The sequence below is a fragment of the Thalia democratica genome, unplaced genomic scaffold (assembly GCF_965202585.1).
Source record: "Thalia democratica unplaced genomic scaffold, ktThaDemo2.hap1.1 HAP1_SCAFFOLD_1521, whole genome shotgun sequence".
NCBI lineage: Eukaryota > Metazoa > Chordata > Thaliacea > Salpida > Salpidae > Thalia > Thalia democratica.
Window position 1 is genome coordinate 1 of NW_028140367.1, and position 17,867 is coordinate 17,867.

The 17,867-nt window shown below is 25.0% G+C and overlaps 1 protein-coding gene across 1 annotated transcript; it reads right to left on the minus strand.

Annotated features, from left to right (window-relative positions):
• Window positions 1–16,534: 16,534 nt before the first annotated feature.
• LOC145848550 (uncharacterized) lies at window positions 16,535–17,485 on the minus strand (the record flags this gene model as incomplete). The annotated part of the gene is made up of 1 exon (XM_082953947.1): window positions 16,535–17,485. A coding segment is annotated over exon 1 (951 nt), but the record flags the coding sequence as incomplete, so codon positions are not given.
• Window positions 17,486–17,867: the final 382 nt, after the last annotated feature.

Sequence of the window (17,867 nt, forward strand, 5' to 3'; positions counted from 1 at the left end):
TAAAAAAATAGTTCTAAAAATACTTTAAAATCTCAAATCTAAAAAGCAACATTTGATAAAATTTATAATTCTCCTTACATAATTTATTGTAACATATATGTACTTTTTAGTCGTCTTGTTTAAATAGTTAAATTGTTGTAGTTTGAATTATCCGAATTTGAGTTATCGTAGTTTGAATTGTCCAAATTTGATTTGTCTGAATTTGGATTGTCCGAATTTGAATTGCAGAAGTTTTAATTGTCCAAATTTGAGTTGTCAGAATTTGATTTGTCCGAATTTGAGTTTTCGGAATTTGATTTGTCCGAATTTGAGTTTTCGGAATTCGAATTTTCTGAATTTGAGTTGTCTGAATTTGATTTGTCCGAATTTGAGTTTTCGGAATTCGAATTTTCTGAATTTGAGTTGTCTGAATTTGAGTTGTTCAAATTTGAGTTGTCGGATTTTGAATTGTCTGAAGTTGAATTGTAGGAATTTTAATTGTCCAAATTTGAGTTGTCGGAATTTGAAGTGTCCGAATTTTAATTGTCGGAGTTTGAATTGTCAGAATTTGAATAGTCGTGCACCCATAATTTTAAATAGTAGTGGGTATTGAACATATTATTTTTTATCAAGCAAAAATTCAAAATACAAAATATAAAAAATTTTAACTTTATGTTTTTTGTTTTACTTATTTTTACTGTATAATATAACACAACTAGCTTAGAAAGTATTGTTTCCAGAATCAGTTTAAGTTTTGTAATGAAATTAGTTCTAAGAGAGCTAACTAGATTTAAAATCTATAATTGAAATTAACTTGTTATTTTTACAATTAAATATTTGAAACTTTTTTAACAAACATTATAACGAAAATAAGTAATTTCAGTATGAGAAAAGCAATCAATTTTACAGATACAATTAAGCGAGACAAGTTATAAAGTGACAGCACAACGGTTTATATATGATGCTAAACTATTCAACAATTCATTAAAAGACTATGTTGATGAGCAGAGCGATAAAAACAGTCAGCTCAAAATGTATTGAAAAAAGTGGAATTAAAAGTGATAGGAATTACAAATGGCAAACAGCAAACTGAGTAAGTTTTTTATATTTTTCATATCTTAGTAATAGATCTTGGGAAAAAGGATTCCTAACGCGTTTGTTTGAGACACAATTTCTTAAACAAAATTTTGCTATAGTTTTGAAGTTTGATTTTAATTCTAAAATTTTCAATTCAGCATCATAAGTAAATATAAGGCTATTTTCTATGCTTTATCAGAATAAAGAAGTATTTAATTAAAAAAAATTAATAATTGTTTTTGATATTAAATAAACTTATTTTTTTTTAACTTTTATATCTTTAACGTTTTTTCTTAAGTAAAACCAATATACTATTTAAACATGCAAAAGCTGAAGCTAACAGCCTAAAAGACGACCAGTATTTACTGGGTTTACAAGCTAATGCACACTGAGTCTACAAATACACATCGGGGTGCGCTGATCGCATTCTTATATGATTGCGTCCACATGGGAGACGGCAGCCGGGACTCAAGCTCGGGACGAGATCGACTGTCATGAAGCCTAGCTGCTGGACCATACAGCCGCCAGCCTGTCTACTCTAATTACGTAGTATAAACTATTGGTCATCAGTAAGTTATGTAAAATATCGATTAGTTTTTACATTAATTACATTTACATTAAATAATAGAAAATAATTATTAGACTGTTAACAATACGTAAAGTAAAACCTTTTGAAAAAAGCGTTTTAGCACAGAATAAAATATTGTAGTACTTTTATTTACCAATTAACTTGATATAGATCTACTAATATCAGAATAGTTTTTAATATTTTTGAGTCTTACTACTTAAGATACAGTTTTTTAGTGTCGTAGTGCTAAGGTTTAAATATGTAATATTTTACAAGTAGGAAATTCTAATGAAGTTTAAAGTAATTAATTAATGTTAGATGTCGAATTGAAAGAAAAAAAAATGTACTTACGAAGATCATACGTAAATACAAGCTTTAAACATTAAAACAGATAACATCTAAATATTTTGAGATTTATATTGTATCTATTAGTGTATTTACAAATACATGTAAACTAAAAAAAAACATGCAGCATTTTAAGTTAATAATTTTTCTCATCAGAAATTGATAAAAATGGTAAATCTGAGACTGTATGGTTTCAAGTTCTGAAATAATATTGTATTTAGATACTTTGTGGTACTTTCACAGAAATATCCGAAAACAAATATGAATCGTCTATGAATTTCATCGCAAATGACTTTCTAGTGAGAGCAAGATACACTTCTTACAAATACTATATTTATATTTAAATTTTAAGATATTTTATTTATTATTTTGTTAATGCAAGTTTACTTACCAATATTTAGTTGTAAAAATATATTATTTTTTGTTGTTACATTACTTAAGTAGGTAGAAAAGTTTTACATTGAAATAAAATAGTTCTGATTTTTCGTGGCATTTTATATTTTCACAACAATAATTTTAACAACTAATAATATATCACAACAGTTACAATAAAATCAAGCGTATTACTGCATTCCTTTAATAATTTATTTTTTTAATATGTTAAATTAAGTTTATAAAATATATCTGAATCACGTAATAAAAACAAAGAGCTTGTAATTATTATTGGGTTCTTTTGATTTGTTAGAAAACTGAATGATTTTAAAACTGAACAATTTTAAGAAATGAGCTTTGTATTAATTTTTAGTTTACATATTCCACTAAAAATAGTTTTTATGGTTTATTTCAGGGGTCGGCAGCCTTATATAAGTGGCAATATGTATACAAAACAATACAGTGTTATATTATAAAATAGAAATGAACTAAATTACTAGATTTACTAACTATATATATCCTTAAGTTATTAATGAACGTTTATTTTAATACATATTTTAAACTATAGTTAGTAAATATAATATTCAAGTACAATTGTTTTTTCACTTTTTATTTTAATTTTAAGTTTTGTAAGTTTTTATGATGATCTTTTATTTCAAATTTATTTTTTTAAACTACAATCTTGATTTTTTTTTGAAAATTGAAGTGTTAGAGTTTTAATAAATTTATTTGTAGAAATGATGTTTATAAATTGATTTAATCTTATCTATATACTAGTCTATTAATAAATAATTAGTATATTCAGGATTTAATATTTCAAGTAAAAGGAAATTCTATTTGAAGTTCTAAAATTGCAAAATAACTAATGTAATCGTTTTATAATTTACAAAAGTGTTTTAAAAAAATTGACTTATTTTTTATTACTTTAAGTTGTTTTATTTTTATTCAGTTGTAAACTTATGAACAAATTTTATATATATTTTTTAAAATTATGTTATTAGTTTAAGATATTTGTCAAGTAAGGGCTATATCAAGTGTGAAAACTAATTAAAGTAGTAAAAGTGGTTTTATAACTGAAACTCAATTTACGTCCACTAAAAATTATTATACTTTAGATTCTAATGCTGCCCTTATGAACACTGATAATAAGTTTGAACGACAGCTTTGCAAAACGAAATTTTCCAGTAAAGCTTGGCTCAACTATAACATGAACATCCATGATAAATCTTATCAATGCAACATTTTTCAGAAATGCTTTGGTCTCAAAACAAATCTTGATAGACACAGTAGAGTTCACACTAGAGAAACCCCTTACGTTTGTTCGACTTGTGATAGAAGATTACATGCAACTCACAGTGTTGAGAACATTTTTAAGTGCACCATATATGGAGATAAACACACGGGGGAAAAACCTTACTTGTGTACTACTTGTAATAGTAGGTTTGCTCAAAAAAAAAATACTTTACGAAACCATTAGGCAATTCACAGTGATGAGAGAAGATTTAAGTGCATTATATGTCTAAATGAAAGATACTTTAAAATTAAAAATCAGTTGACCAACCACATGCGTTTTCATTATGAGCCGAAACATACTTGTCAACTTTGTAACAAGAAGTTTCATACTTCATCAAATTTGAAAAAAACACCTGAAAATTCATTTTAAACCCGCTTGATCTTGTGGAATTGCGGTACTTGAATCAGCATGAAAAACAAATACAATACATGATAGTTAATGTTTTTATTAACTGTTTTGCACCTTTTCTAGTGGCATATTGAATATAATTTGTTTATTTTGGTTTTTATAAAAACTAAGTTTTATTTTTTTTTCTTGACAATTATAATTGTAAACAATAATTAACCTTAAGAACAACAAAACATATAAAATCATGTTTACTTTATTACATTTTTTAATAGTATTTTTGTTGACTCTAAATATATAAACCATACAGTTTCAAAAAGTTAAGTAAATGTTTTATACAAAATTTATTGAATATAAAACTAGTTTATTTTTTTTACATTGCTGTAAAAATTATTAAAGACATAATTGAAAGACATTATTTTAAATACAAAAAAGTGGGCGCTGGACAGCCTATGATATAGTTTCGGCTGCTGGTCCTGCGTACCAAGCTCACGACCCGATAGAATTACCACTACAAGGTTTATATTCTAATTCACATCGGGCTGACAAGAGTGCTAGCCGCTGATCGCATTATTATATAAGAAATGAATAAACTTTTTCAAATGCTTTATTTACAAAAAATAAGTTGAGTTTATAAAAGTAAACTAGATATACAACTTCTAAAAAAATTTTTATTGTATAGTTAAAAAACTTTGTAAATTAAAAAAAATAAGCATAAAGTAAGTTACAATGAACAAGTTTTTATACTTCTAGACTAAACAATTTTTATCAAGTTAGAATATAATGCATTTAATAAATATACTAATTCCAAAATGTTTAAAAGTCTGAAATTTGAATATGACATTTTGTTTGTAGTCAACTTTCTTAGATAATTGAACATCATTTATTTTTACGTCAGTGAAATCTTGAATAGACAGTGCAGCTAAGAATTAACTTCAAACTTGTACAAGTTAACCGGAATTAAAAACTTATTTCTGATTAAGATTTGTGTGAAATTAACAAAATACGTATTTACTTTCAAGTATTTCAAGTTTTACAAAGCAAAATTTGCTATGAAATATTTCAAAAAAGATGCTTGAAAGGGCGGGTAGACTTTGTTATCTCAAATAAAGTAATAATAAAGTAAATAAATAAAGGTAATCTTAGATAATGCTGTTTAATTTTAAATAATTTCTATTTCAAGTTTAAAGTACTTAAAACTTTTTCCAAAAATGTTATAGTATTTTATTTTACTTAATTTTTATGGATTTTACAAATACTCTAAAATTTTTGATTTTAAAATAATAATACAAAATATCTCAACTTTAGTATTCGAATAAATTATTATATAAAAAACATTATATAAATTAAAAAAAATCAATAAAAAGCATAAAACGTTTTGAGAAAAAGGCATTTTAAAATTAAGTACGTTAATAAAATATTTTGTTTTATTAAAATTCCAAAAAAATTCGCTTTGAAAACTAAGTTAAAACTTTTCAATATAGATAAAATCTAAAAGAGGCAGTTTAGGAAAGGTACTTTGTTAATCAAGAAAGTTGTACTAAAGCATTGAAAAAGTATTATAAAATGATTAATAAATAAAACCAATTTAGCATTAAACTTTAAAAGTTCAACTTCGTGTCAATTGCTCCTGCAAACTAGGATACAGTTGATGTCATTAAGATATTTTCTCACTCTGTAAAAAAACATAAATAAACACTTAAGAAAATATTAGTGATGTCATAAAGATGTTTTGTTCTTGTGTGAAATAATATATCTTGACAGTTAGGAAACACACACAATTTAATATGAAAATACATATAATAAAGTTTACTTTTAACATGATATAAACTTTTATAACAATACATACAGGACTTTTAAAGAAAGTAAAACTTTTTTGACACTTATAAATTAAAAGGTTCTTATCATTACTTTAGTTTTTTAGATGAGAGACAATTGTAAACTTAAAGCATAACAGATGTGCTTAAACATGACTAAAAATCAAAATACATTTTTAACCAAGGTGCATAGAGTTTGCTACACACACAAGGATAACATTTTTGATAAAAAAAATGATGGGATAAGCAGTATATTTTTGAATTTTTATATATTTGTAAACGATTTAAAGTACATTTAAAAACAAATGCTTTGTTACGTTCTTTAAAAGCTTTGTTAATAGTCCCTTGCATCCATTACAAGTTTCTTGCATTGTAGAGTCATTAATGATCAGATTGGTACATTTAACAGAAAACTTGTTCTGAATAAAATACTAAATAATATGTAACAAGACTCTATTACTTACTGTTTTTAGTTAAATAATCTTAAATAACGTATTTTTGGATTATTAATACTTTTTAACTCTTATTATTTTAAAATTATGCGTTATAAAATAAGAATGATAATAAATAAAACCAATTTCACCATTAAAATTTAACAATTCCTAGTACATATTCCTTGTCATGGATTCTGCGAGCTGGATTGACGTCTTAAAGATATTTCTCTGTAAAATATTAAAAATAAAAAATTATGAAATGCACACAAAATTATATGAGTTTCTGTACACAAAAATTTATAACTACTTTGAACAAAACTTTTAAAGAATCACATAAAGGAATTTTAAAAAGTAATACTCCTTGATTTTTTGATAAAATAAATGCTTTTGTAATACGTTAGCTAACCAATTCAAGTTGTAAATATTTTATGTATTAATTAGTCATTTGTTATGAGCTTAGAGATAAAATAACCTTGTAATTTACTAAGACAAAATAACTTAACAATTTTAGTTAACAAGTTATATAAAAGTTAATATGGCAAGCTATATTAGTTATAGTATAACAGTAAAAGTAAGTTTTTTAAGCTTATTCGCAATACCTTGTTAAAAATAAAATATTAGCTTTAAAAATTATAGCTATAGAGATTTGTACGAATCATAAAAAAACTTTTGCCAAACATTAGTTTAAAAATTTGTTTATGATAAAATAAAAGATTTTAACAGCTTTTTAGAGTAGTACTAAATTTTGGAACTTAAAAATAGTCACTAATTTTTAAAAAGTGCTCAACGAGTGGCACTGAATAGAAATCAATCTTACTTAATTTCAACTGTTCAAAAATTTTAACAATCTATTTTAAAGTAATGTGTGAATTAGTATGTACTAATAGATCGATAATAATTCAAAACTATTTAATGGAATACATTTTAATCTGTGTTTTGACCACTAAAACTTTAAATATATTAAAAAGTAAGTGGCTGTAAAGTACCTCGCAGGCAACAGTTTGACATTCTAATTTAATATTTTATAATTGTTTCGGTGATTAATAACCTTATGAAAATATCTTGTACAAAATAACGACTTTTTATAATATAAATTGTGCATGAAACTTCATACATTTAAAGTTTGTAGTGACGTAACATCTATAAAAAAGTTGAGTTATTTTATGAATAAGAATAATTTGAAGCAAATTTGTGATAAACATATTCATGTCATACAAGCTAATTTCTAATTTTAACTGGTGTAATACCAGTCTAAACTTGTTTATTAAACTAGACCAGGAGCCGGCAGTCTTTTTTAAGTAGCGGGACAACTTTCTTAGAATAAGTTGCTAGCTTGCTACATTATATAAAAAATGTCTCTGCGGGCCTGTGGGATTCTAAAACAATTGTAATAAACATTATAAAAATACTATCTTAGACCAAAAATTTGATAAAGAAAAAATTAAAAGAGTGCTAGAACTGAGTTATTATAAATTAAGAGCCTAATTGTAAGCCCTTTTTTACTACAAAAAGTTTCTACTTACTGCTTAAAAAAAATATAATTTAAAAGTACCTCACGGGCCGCATATTTCGGCTTTGAGGGCTGTAGTTTGACGTCTAAGTAGCTTATCATCATATTTCAGAGCTAGAGGTTTCAACTTGAAGGAATATTATGTAAATATTTAAGTTAACAAGCTTTCTAATAATTAAAAAAGCAGAAGACATTTTAGTATAAAATATACTTCTAAATTTTCCTACGAAACAAAACAACGATGGTGAACTAGTTTGTTAGTTCGATGAATTATGTAAACTTTAAAACAATTTTTTATAGTGAGTTGAACGTAAAAAAGCTTTTTATTCAAAAAATATAACTTTCTGTGAAAATTACAACACAAACATTCGTATTTCGTGTATGTGTTTACCACTGGTTTTTGGTTTACAACGTTCAACTCACAGCTGTCACAGGACCCCTGACGCCATTATGTCACATATTTTATTAGGTAAAACAAAACTTAAGCTAAACAGCTAAAAATTTGAGAGTAAGCTTTTGAGAATAAACTAAGCTATTATTCTAATGGTTGTTTACCGGACTTTTTTTAATTGTTGTTTGTTACGATAAAGTACAAAATTTTTTTAATTAATTTAACTTGTCACAAACTATTCAAACAAATTATTTAAGCGTTTGTGAAAGTTTAAGGCTGTAAAAGTTTTTTATTTATAAAGTACTTTAGACCAGTACATAACCTAAATCTTACAGCAGTAAGATAAATAAATAAAAAACTTATCATTGTAAATATAAGATCTAATTAATGTAGTTTATTTAATGAATATATCATGAAAAATTGCTATAAACATATTTTTCTAAACATGATTATAGTTTTGTCTGAAACTTTTTTACATTGGCCTTACAAATCTTCAGGCACTTAAAAAAATAAAATTTTCAATGTACATTATCCAAAATATTTTTTTAATGAGTGTTTTCTACTTGTTTATACTTTGACATATTAAAGAAATAAAACGCTTACAAGTAATAACAAGTAAATAAGCATAAAACGCTTTAAACTATTAAAAATAATGTCCTAAAACTTTAAAAATAAAAAATGAACGAAATGCTTAAATAACAACAAAACTAGTTAGAGCTATTAAACTTCCAAAATATTAATAAAATATAATCTTTTGAATCTTTTAAAACTGGATTTTTACCATCAATAAGTACTTACAGGCACAGAGAAGTTACAGACCTCAGCACATATATAATTAAACTAGAAGTTTATTTAATTAATTTTCAATTGGATTTCACTTGTTCTGATTATATTTTAGCGCGATTTTCATAATCTATTTAAACTTTCTTAATTAAAACACTACTACCGTAGTAGATAAACTTACAGGCTATTATGGCATGCCTACAAATAAAGTATATAAATATTTAATATGGTTTAGCTAGATTTTAATTTAAGCAAGAACAACAGTTAATAAAAATTGAATTTTATCTTTGTTAGTATTCAAAATCAATAAAATAAAGTTAAGAAAGAACAGATGTATGCACTTGAGAAAACAACACATAACTTTGTTAGCAATTTGCCATATTGAAGTTTAATTTAAGAGCAAGAGAGCAACTTGATTATGTTTGTATTCTGATGTTGTTGCTATGCAAACTTTTGGCATGTACAGTCAAGTTGCTTTCTTGCACTTGTTTGAACTGCGATATAAGCGTTTAACTTTTACTATATTTATGGTAAATTTATTTTTAAGCGTTAACACTACGTTATAAAGTCTGTTCATTTTTAACAACTCAAGAGTTTTATAGAATAAAGTTGATGAATCTAGTATAAAAAGTCAATTTTTATAACTTTAGGAGCATGAAAGCATTTCATTAAAATAAATGTTTAAACAAATTTTATTTTTATTTTTCTAATAAATTAATAAATATTAGTTTCTTTTACAGTAGTTAAGTCAAAGGATGTTTGCAATCGAGAATAAATCAATTACTTTGTTTGCACAGTAGTGCAGCAAACTTAGTATAAGAACAAAATAGTTTAGTCTCGTTTGAACTTAAGTATAAGCGTTTTTAATATTAGTTTATGTACATTAGTGAAATGTGTTTTTAAAAAAGTGTTTTACACTCTCTTATTTATCTTATCTCTTTAGCTTCCAAAAAATAATTTGTTGAAAAGTAAATAGATTTAATTGTTAACTTATATCTAATTATTGAACCTTCTTTGTGTCAGATTGAAATGTAAAACTATAACTTGTAAAATGTAATGCACCAAAATTGCATCTTAATAATTACGATTTTAATACAACAATCATTAGTTTAAGAAAATTAATGCTTTTCATAAAAACTGTAACAATTTTTTTTTTTTTGGAGCCATCATACTTTATTGTTAAAATTTTTATGGTAATTGGTAAAAGGACTATATTTTATTACTATACATGTGGATTTTTAATTAAAGAACCATATTCCATCTAAAATATTAGTTTCACTTATTTAGTTTAAAAGAAAACGTATCTTTAGTCAGTTTATAAAGTCAGAAACAAAAAATAATAATATTAATAGACAAGTGAAATACTATAAGCATCATCACTTAATCGACCATATGATTTAATATAGAATAATGGTCAACCTTTCTTATTTAAAAAGTTTACTTTTTGAAATATATATTTTTTGATTATCATAAAATAAATCATATAAAATAACGCAACTTTACTAGTACGACTTAAATTGATCAAAAAATACTGAATTAATAATATTACAAATGTTTAAAGTATAGCAACAATAACAAACTAATTAGAGCTATAAAGTCTAAAAACTGTGACAATAAATTGGAAACTTTAATAACAACTAAACATTATATTAAACATGAACAAGCATCTACAAGCTATCATAGCACATAAAAAACTAAATTACAAGTTTAGTAACTTATCATTTTAAATTATTATGATACTCAATCTTCAAAATCATTATTCTAAAAATCAAGCTCACATAGATATTTTTCTCAATTGTGTTTAAAGTAATCTATGCAGCAATTCTTTGGAATAAAAAAAAACGGATATGAGCAATTCGAGTAACAATAGGAGCTTTGTTTGCATATCAATTGCAGCAACAATTAGCTTTGACATACTCAAGAGTATATAGTCAAGTCGCTCTTGTTTGAACTTCAGCATAATCGTTTTATCGTGTTAGCAGAAGTACATTAGTTAGCTGGTTTAAGGAAAATAGATTTATTTCTTTTTATACACATAAATGTAGAAGTTTCATTGCGTCAGATTTAATTATTTTTTAAATAAATTTAAAAAGATGATACGACAGGCTTCCATCCTAATAACTACAATTTTAATACAGCAACTAAACAAAAAAAAGTATTAATATATTGATTTTTTCGTAAAAACAGCTACAAAATTTTTGTAATTTTTTATGAATGCTTTAAATAAATTCTAGAGTGTTTGTAATTTTTTATTAACTCAGAAATTAATTAGGCTATTACAGTTTTTAGTTGAATGGTAACATCGTATTTTATTGTATTTTTGGTTAAAAAAGCAGATTTATTACTTACAAAAACTACTTGTGGAAAATACAAACTGTGTTATTAATTTTTGTTTGAAATACTGTTGCTTTAAAAAATATTTTGTTTTAAACTTTTTACAGGTTTTTATTTAATAGTTTGAACTATTAGTTTAGATATAGTTTGGTTAAAAAATTAACTATTATTATATAAAAAACAAATATATTTTAGAAGACTTGCAAATGAAAGAATGCAAAAAGACTTAAAGTTCCTGTTTTTAAACATACTTAGATTAATGAAAACTACTTCATAAGTTTTTACAAATTATTCCAAAACGTTCAATTTTCAGGTATTTTTAGTTACAAACGAATCGTATATTGCAATTTATTTTTTTTTATTCTAGGATTTCTATTTTAAAACACTACTTATAAAAGAAATAAAAATATTTCTGAAGAAAACATCTGCTGACTAAACAAAGTATTAACTAAAGGTATTTTTTTATAACAGCAACTATGTTGTATTGTATTAGGCGTCTGTGACTTTACATTATCTTGCTGTGTTACAAATAAAACTTTTCTATCATAACTATATACTTAAATTACAGGTCACAGGAACATCAAAAAACTATGGCTTTTATTTCAATAATCGTGTGATATAAAGCAAAAATTTAGGATTTGAAATCAAAAACTAATAAAAAATTTTTAAGAGATATGTCTAACGTTTTATATAAACTTAACAAAAAACTAAAATAATTAAAGATTTATCATACCAAAACTACAAAATCTTTGTTTTTAAAACTTTTAAAAGCTGAACTATAATCCTACAAAACAAAATGTACAAAAATAACAGGGTAAGTTAATGTTGTTATACCAAATAAGATGAAGGGATTCATAAAACGTTTTGTATGAAATATTGAACTCAAAACTGTAACTAAGTTTCATTACTAATTTGACATTTAGTCGTTCCAAAAAATGCCTTGTAACGAAACGCTTAAACTGAAGTGCTTATGTTAAGCGTAAAAGTCAACTTAGTATTGGTTGTTGCAACAATAAAAAACGAACTTCTTATTCTTTCCTTAAGTTAATACATCCGATATTATTAAATTTTAATCAAAATATGTTTAAGTGGGCTATAAGCTTTACTAAAAAGATTTATAAGAAAAATGGTAAAAAATTCAAGAAGTTCAATCACCAGTTCAATTAAAAGTAAAAGAAGTGTACATCTACCATAATAATATCAAGCACGCAAGGCGAAGTTCAAATAAGATCAGCTTGTGTATATCATTAATTGTTGCTGCAATAGAAAACAGGTTCTCATATCAGTCACATTTTCAAACTACAACAAACTAATGCCGTCTACCAACGTGATAAAGCTTTTATTCCGAAGTTCAAGTAAGAGCAATTTGCTGAAATCAGTTTCAACTTGATACATAAGAGCAAGTTATCAAGTTAAACTAAAGTTCAAATGAAAGAAAATTGTCAAAGCCCTTGAGTATGTCAAAGCAAATTGATGCTGCAGTAGAAATGCAAACAATAGGCTTCTATTGTTTTCCCAAGTGCATACATCCATTGATTTTTTAAATTTAATCCGAAGAGTTAAAATATTTTAAAGTAAGTGTTTTTTTGATTTCATTCAACCAGATTTAGAGATGTATGACTTTGATAATTATGTTTGAGAACAGATATATTCTGTTTATGTTTTAGGCCTTTAAAATCTTTAAACTTTAATAAAAATAAACTGATGTATGCAATCAAGAAAAAAATAAGTTGTAGCAACAATCGATATTAAGTTTACTTTGAAGTAGCCAAATTGCCCTTTTGCTCAACATTAGCACTCATTTGAACTTCAGTATAAACGCTTTATCACTTTGGCAGACGGCATTAGTTAGCTGTAGTGTTAAATGTATATATAATTCTTATCTTTTAAGATTTTAGCCTAATTTATTCAATATTGACAATCTTTTATACTATACGCAAGTTTAATTAGAATTGAATTTTATTTACAAAAAAGAAAACAATTTCTTTATAAAAAAAAATAAAAATAAAAAGTTCTATAACTACAAATGATGACTTTTCCAGTAAACTTTTATAATAATTTATACCAGGTTAAACAAGCTATAAATTTTAAAAAGATTAAAGTATTATAGGTTTTTTTATCAAGATTCTACAGTTAACTAATAAACGTCTATCAACATGATTAATAATAATGCCGAAGTTCAAATAAATACTTGACTTGAACTTTAACCTGAGTTTCAAATAAGAATAATTTGACTTTATCAGTCTCATACACGTAAGAGGTTCAAATAAGTTTATGCTGAGAAAATAGGTAATTTTTTGAAAGTCAATTTAGTAACGATTATTGCTGCAAAAGAAATGCAAACTGTTCTTTTTATTTTGCCGAAGTTCAAACGAGATCAATTTAATTTAGCTGATACATAAGAGCATTGCTGCAATTGAAATGCAGACAAAGATTTTTATTGTTCACATAATTGCATACATCCGTTGGGATTAGAATTTTCTTTAAACATTTCATTTATTCAAAAAGTATATTAAACCTTACAAAGTTAAACTAATATATTTAATGGCAGATTAAATCTATATATTATATTTTCTTACTTATTAAAGTTTACTTTGAAATTTAATTAAAGATAAACATTAGAAAAATCACGAAAAATTATCTTTTAAAGCTGGTTAATACTGAGGATAAATTACACGTTATAAAATTAACAAACAAATTGAAGATGTTTTGAAGCAAAATAACCAAAGTAATTTAGAATTGTTTAACTTTAAAAAACTCCTAGTCGCTAAGATGTAATTCTACAAAATAAAATAAGTGCGTAAAAAATAGGTTAGCTTATATAACTTACTGTTAAACCCATAAAATGATTAATGTATTCTGTTGATAATAGCTTGAAGTATGAACTGTTATAAACTGTAATAGTCTCTTAATTACTTTGAACTACATATAGTCTGGTATAAAGTTTTTTTTATTAAAACTTACATAGTGGAGAAAATAGTAAGCTTATTAAGTAGCCAAGAAAACAGTTTAAGTTTTTTTACTCAAATGCAAAAACATTATCAATTTTCCCAGAATCAATAAAGCTTATAATTTAGCTCATCAAATTAGTTTAAAAAAATGTATTAAACTAGGATAACACTATTCAAATTTAGTAACAGAACACATATAACTCTTTAGATAGCACTAGAGAAACAAAACTTATATATTAGTGTATGTATATATGTTAAACAAGTATTAGCAGAAAGTGAAAAAGTTCTTCCACAAATTAAATAAACAAAATTCTGACAATAAAGTAATAATTTACATATAATCAAAAAGATCAAAAATAAACATTTTATACATAGATTATAAAATAGATGTCTTCAAAAACAATTAAAAAAAATTTTTAAATAGAATATAACAAATAAAAGATTTGTTTATGAACAAAAAACATTAAACAGTTTAAGTAAATACATAAAGTTATTACTTTTTGTTTGTTTGTTAAAAACTAGGTAAGATGAAACTTAGGTTTAAAATAAAATACATGTTAAAAATATTATCTAATAAAAACTAATAAAACTTAAAACAAAGTATTTAGAGAATACAAACTCAAACTAACTTTTTAAAAAATAGCTGTTGCTTAAGACTACTTTTTTGAAACTGAAAGTGATTAGAGCTATAGATGTTATATGTAATTTATTTGAAAGTTAAATAATTAATAGTGATTTGTATTTTACTAATAACAAGAATATACAACTTATTACAGTATATATGCAACTAAATTACAAGTTTAGTTACTAAATTTTTTAAGTGATTATGATACTTGATCTTTAAAATCATTATTCTTAAAGTCAAGTTCACATAGATATTCTTGTCAATTGTGTTTAAAGTAAATTATCACACAAGAAATTTTTGGAATAATAAAAAATAACGGATATGAGCACTTCGAGTAACAATAGAAGGTTTGTTAGCATTTCAATTGCAGCAACAATTGGCTATGACATACTCAAGGGTATATAGTCAAATTGCTCTTGTTTGAACTTCAGCATAAGCGATTTATCATGTTGGCAGAAGTACATTGGTTAGCTGTTTTTCCTTAGTTTTACACAGTATGTTATGTATTATATGATTAATGCAGTTACAGATTAAAATTTTAAAATCAAAATAGATTTATTTGTTTCATTTAAATCTAAGTATTTGAGTTGAGTTACGTCAGATTTTTTTTTTAATAAGTTATAAAATGTAACACAACATATTTTAATCATAATAACTACTTTTCATATAAACAATGAGAAAAGTTTTGTAATTTTTTACGATATTTTACAGAACTTCTTAAGCCTTCGTATATTTTTCATTGACTTTATTAAGCTAATACAGTTTTTAATTCAGTTTTAATGTCGTATAAACTGTTTATTGTATATCAAAAGCTATATATTTTTTTTTGTTGGAAATACAATTGATAAAAAAACATTTAGCACACTATTTACTTTTTGCAGTTAACAATTTGAGTCATTAGTTTCGATACACTTTTGTTTAAAAATTTTAGTTATTATTATATAAACAATAAATATACTTCACAATATTTTTAAACAAAACAGACTTAAAATTCTCATTCGAAATATATATCAAGATTAGAGCGAAAGGTGTTTACATGACTTTATGTACCAATTATTTGCTAATAACAAAACTTTTTTCATTTAAACGGTTTATTGAGCAATGCTTTCAAAATTTAACTAATTTCCTTGTCAAAACAAAATAAATACTCACAAAAACTAATTAATCAAACGCAATACGAGTAAACTAAAGAAGCAATCAATATAAAACTAATCAAATTAATCATAAAAACTAAAATAGATAATTAGAACAAAAATGGACTATTTAAAAATGTTAATTGTAATTCTAGATCCTTTATCAGGACCTAGATGTTGATTAAGTTTAGGTTTAAGTTTTTTAATCATAATAGCCTCTACTGCAAGTAAAATATTTCTATTTTTACAAAATTTAATTACCTCAAAACAATTAAAAATATCATTATGATTCTGACAGATTCTACATTGTTCTATATGTGAAAAAACTGCGCTATTTGTAGGTTTTGTATGTTCTTTAATTCTGACGAACAGTTGTCGCTCCGTTTCTCCAATATATTGGGTATCCAGGTCACCTGGACATTGAAACTTATAAACGATGCAACTTCTGTAGAGTTTGTTGATCTTTTCTTTCAGTGAAAAATAGTTTCCAACTTTAGATGTTCTGAAAGCTACTTTGATGTTGATTCCAATTGTTTCCAAATTTTTTGTTATATTTTTGCTGAATTTTTCTGAAACCTTTTTTATATAAGGAACTGTTAGATACTGTTGTTTAGGAATTTGTTGCTTATCTTCTAATTTTTGAAGTTTTTCTATTTCATTGTTTATGAAGTTAATCGGATAACCGTTTCTCAAAAGAAGATTCTTTATTCTGTTTGTTTCTATGTTCTGTAGTTCTTCTGACACTAATCTTTTGTTTCTGATGAACAATTGTCTAACCAAGTTTTTCTTCCATGACTTCGGGGTACAAGAGTGAAAATTTAATAGAACATCTGTGTTTGATGGTTTCTTGTAAATTGAGGTAGTAAATTTGTTCTCTTCCAGCTTAACACTTATGTCAAGAAAAGGAAGTTTACCTGATGTACATGTTTCCATTGTGAAAACAAGATCTTGATGTAGAGTATTTAATTTTTGATTGAATTCATTTGCCATTTCTTCATTTGAAAAGATAGTAAAAATGTCGTCCACATATCTCGTGTACATTTTAGGTTGAATTTCATTTAGAAGACCTGTTTCTAATTTGCTAACGAACCAATTGGCCAAAAGGGGGGCCAAAGGCGATCCCATAGATAGTCCATCTATTTGTTTAAATACTTGATTATTAAAACTCTGTGAGCAAGTTTTCAGTATGTTCTTGAATACTTTTTTCGTTATTTTTGAATTTATGAATACTGAAAGATTTTCTTTTGAGTATACATCGTCTGCTACCATGTTTATCGTTTCCTCTAATGGAACACTTGTATATAAACTTTTTATGTCAAAAGTTCTACAAACATCACCTTCTTTTGGCTTTATGGTTTTTAAAGAATCCATAAACTCAATATTTGAGTTTATTATCCATTTACTATTCAGTAAAGGTTTAAGTTGTATTTCTAACCATTTGCACAATCTATATTCAGGTGTGTCTATAGCAGATAGGACTGGTCGAAGTGGACAGCCAGTTTTATGATGTTTGGCCATTCCATACATTTTTCCTGGCTGACTACCTTTAGGAATTAGACTGAAGTAAACTTTTTCATCCACTATTGGTTTAATATATTTATTGATGTAACTATATATACTTTTTTTCTTTTTTATACCAAGGTGCTTTTTCATAACTGTGATTATTACCATTTAAGTTAAAATCAAGTTTTTTAAACTTTTTTGTATCATCTAGAATAACACTCATCTTCTTAATATATTCAGTAGTATTTAATAAAACTATTCCATTTCCTTTGTCCATTTTAAGACATTTGATCCTTTCATTTTGTGATAAATTTTTCAGTGTTCTGTGCACCGCTTTTTTTTTTCTGGTTGAGCAAACTTTTTTTGCTTTCAGAGATGAATTTAATGGTGTTAGTTCTAATTTGCT